We start from the raw sequence: 2,780 nt of genomic DNA on the forward strand, positions 1-2,780 counted from the left end.
TAAAAAACAAAAAACGAAATGATTATCAAACGGGGCATTGATTTTTGTTTTTTGTTCTTGAAAATTAATCATGTAAACACTTTTTCACCTCTAAATTTCTTAGTTATTTATTGCTCATATTTTCAAAAATCAAACAAAAATTTGAAAACTAAAAAAAGAGTAATTTTTAAATAATTGTTTTTACTTTTAAAATTTGGCAAAAAAATTCAACTTAAAAAAAGATACATAAATGAGAGAAAATCCTTCTTAATTTTCAAAAACAAAAAATAAAGAATGAAATGTTTCCTAAACATGAGTTAAATTGTTATTTATTAAAATTTGTGGATTAAATTATTAGATTGACCGTATAAAAATTAAATTGCCAAAAACGAAATTGTTTCTTTGTTCTTTGAGAAAAAACTAAATTGTTATATTACCAAAAAAAGAAAAAAAGTTTTTTTCAACCTAAATTATATTTTCATGAATAAAAACCCTATTTTTTTGGAACGAGCGACGATGTGCCGTCATAGTTCTAGAGACTTCGACGCCGAGAACCTTCGACGCCGAGAACCTTCGACGCCGAGAACCTTTCCTTTTTATTTCTTCCTCCTCCTTTGCCTCATTTCCCAATCTCCTCGATCTCTCTAAACTCCCCCGAATCTCTCTTTCCCATCTCTCCCACGTAATTTTCCTTCTCCCAACTTCCGGTAATGGCCAAGTTCGGCGAGGGCGACAAGCGCTGGATCGTCGAAGAACGTCCCGACGGTACCAATGTCCACAACTGGCACTGGGCCGAGACCGATTGCCTTGAATGGTCCCGCAATTTCCTCTCTAAGCTTCTCTCTAATCTCCCTCTTCTCGACGGCGAGGGCGGCCTGTTCATCAAGACCAAGAAGGTCGACAAGGTCGATGGAGAGGCTTATGTCAATATTCGGAAGGGGAAGATCATTCCTGGTTATGAACTTAGTGTCACTCTTTCTTGGGAAGGCGAGGCCAAGGATTCAGCCGGCGAATCTCTGCAGAAGGTTGATGGGCTTGTTGAAATTCCGTATATTTCTGATGAGAATGCCGATGAGGATCCTGAAGTTAGGGTTTCTGTTAAGGACGAAGGGCCGTTTGGGAAGAGAGTGAAGGATGCTATGTTGGCTAAAGGGAAGCCGATTGTGTTGGAGAAGGTGAGGTTGTATGTGCAGAGTATGGCGAAGGGTGGGCCTGCGAAGGATGATTTGGAGGCTAAAAAGGTGGAGCCAAAGAGTAATCAATCGGCTCCTGCTGCAGCGGCGGCGGCGGCAACTGCTCCTGCGGCATCAAAGCCAGCAGTGGCGGCAGAGAAGAAGAAAGTTAAGAAAGGGTTCAAGACAATAACTCTGACTGAGAAGTTTAGTTGTAGGGCTAACATTTTGTTTGAAATTCTCATGGATGACAATAGATGGAAAGGATTCACTCAGAGCAATGCTAAAATTAGCAAGGAAGTCGGTGGACAGATCAGTATATTTGATGGGTCCGTCACTGGGAAGAACTTGGAGTTGGAAGAGGGGAAGTTGATTGTGCAACAATGGAGATTCGGAAGCTGGCCTGATGGCATTCATTCCACGGTGCGTTTTCAATTTTGTTCTATTCTTCGTTACTCATATCCTTCTCAATGCTCTGTTTTCTGCCATACCTTAGGGAACAATTACTGGTAAATTTTGATGATCTTTCCTTTTAAAGAACTTATAATTTGGACTGTAAAAATATGCGGATGCAACCCATAATCATTTCATTTCTGTAACTTCCAATTCTAGCAATTACTCCAACTCTCCAAACCTTGGTAATCGTCGCACCTTCCCCTTTAAACTATAGCTGGCCAGAGTTGATCAAGTTTATGAAATTGTTATAGTCAATCCAATTACTAATGAAATTATATCAGTAACATTGTATTTCAAGGGTGGTATTTTCCAGTATGGATTCTTCTAATGAGTTCTGGCGATTAGTCTAACATATCATCAATTGACGAATGATCAAGCTAAATTGGTACTGAAAAGTGTGCACTGCACAGGTGAAATTGACATTTGATGAGCCTGAGCCTGGGGTTACCATTGTGAAGTTGGTACATTCCGACGTGCCCGAGGAGGACAGGTTGGTATTTCTTATCATTATGCTGATGATTGATATCTGTTTACCATTATAAAGTTGGTTTTTTCTGATCATCGTTCATCTTTTGGTTTGAATTAGATATGGTAACGCAACTGTAGTGGAGAACACGGAGAGGGGCTGGCGGGATCTTATTTTCCACAAGATCAGGGCAGTTTTTGGCTTTGGAATATGATAGGGTACTGTTTTACAGTAGAGTCCAGTCCTTTGGCTTCTGAAGAAGCTTTTCATTTGCATATCTTCATGAATGATAATGATTTGAAATGCTTCATTTTTCAATTATCAGATGATGGTGTTATTCTCATAGTCTGTGTTATCTTCCATCCATATTTGAGAATCAAAATTCATTGTTGGATACTGAGCTTTAGACATATAATGAGACACAATTGTCATCTCTTTTATCACATCCTGTCTCTTTCTCTGTAACTCATCAAAGCATATATGTTTATCTCATCCCATGTTTTTTTGGGTTTAATGACTGCATTCTTCTCTCTTTAATAGCTTTAGTTGATTTATGATTAATGCTGCTAACATTTTGGTTTTTCATTCATGATTGTGTAACCAAACCTTCTGAAGCCTCCAATAGAGGCTCAAACCTTCTTATAAGCGTCATTGACAAAGCCTTTTTGTAATGATTTGCTTGGGTTTTATTTTAATTGATTGGAGGT

General features: G+C 38.5%; 1 protein-coding gene across 1 annotated transcript; it reads left to right on the forward strand.

Annotated features, from left to right (window-relative positions):
- The first annotated feature begins 482 nt into the window (after window positions 1-482).
- On the forward strand, window positions 483-2,518 carry LOC120091959 (activator of 90 kDa heat shock protein ATPase homolog 1). The gene is made up of 3 exons (XM_039050140.1): window positions 483-1,574; window positions 2,018-2,097; window positions 2,194-2,518. The coding sequence occupies exons 1-3, from the start codon at window positions 690-692 to the stop codon at window positions 2,285-2,287; spliced, it is 1,059 nt and encodes a 352-aa protein (XP_038906068.1). The 5' UTR covers window positions 483-689; the 3' UTR covers window positions 2,288-2,518.
- The last annotated feature ends 262 nt before the right edge of the window (window positions 2,519-2,780 follow it).

This window comes from Benincasa hispida, chromosome 11 (genome assembly GCF_009727055.1).
Source record: "Benincasa hispida cultivar B227 chromosome 11, ASM972705v1, whole genome shotgun sequence".
Classification (NCBI taxonomy): Eukaryota; Viridiplantae; Streptophyta; class Magnoliopsida; order Cucurbitales; family Cucurbitaceae; genus Benincasa; species Benincasa hispida.

What these genes read in the sequence shown, in the direction of transcription:
- LOC120091959 (XM_039050140.1), top strand. Translation starts at nt 690, where the DNA reads ATGGCCAAGTTCGGCGAGGGCGACAAGCGCTGGATCGTCGAAGAACGT. An exon ending in CTGATGGCATTCATTCCACG is followed by an intron (nt 1,575 to 2,017) that starts GTGCGTTTTCAA and finishes TGCACTGCACAG; the next exon opens with GTGAAATTGACATTTGATGA. An exon ending in GACGTGCCCGAGGAGGACAG is followed by an intron (nt 2,098 to 2,193) that starts GTTGGTATTTCT and finishes GGTTTGAATTAG; the next exon opens with ATATGGTAACGCAACTGTAG.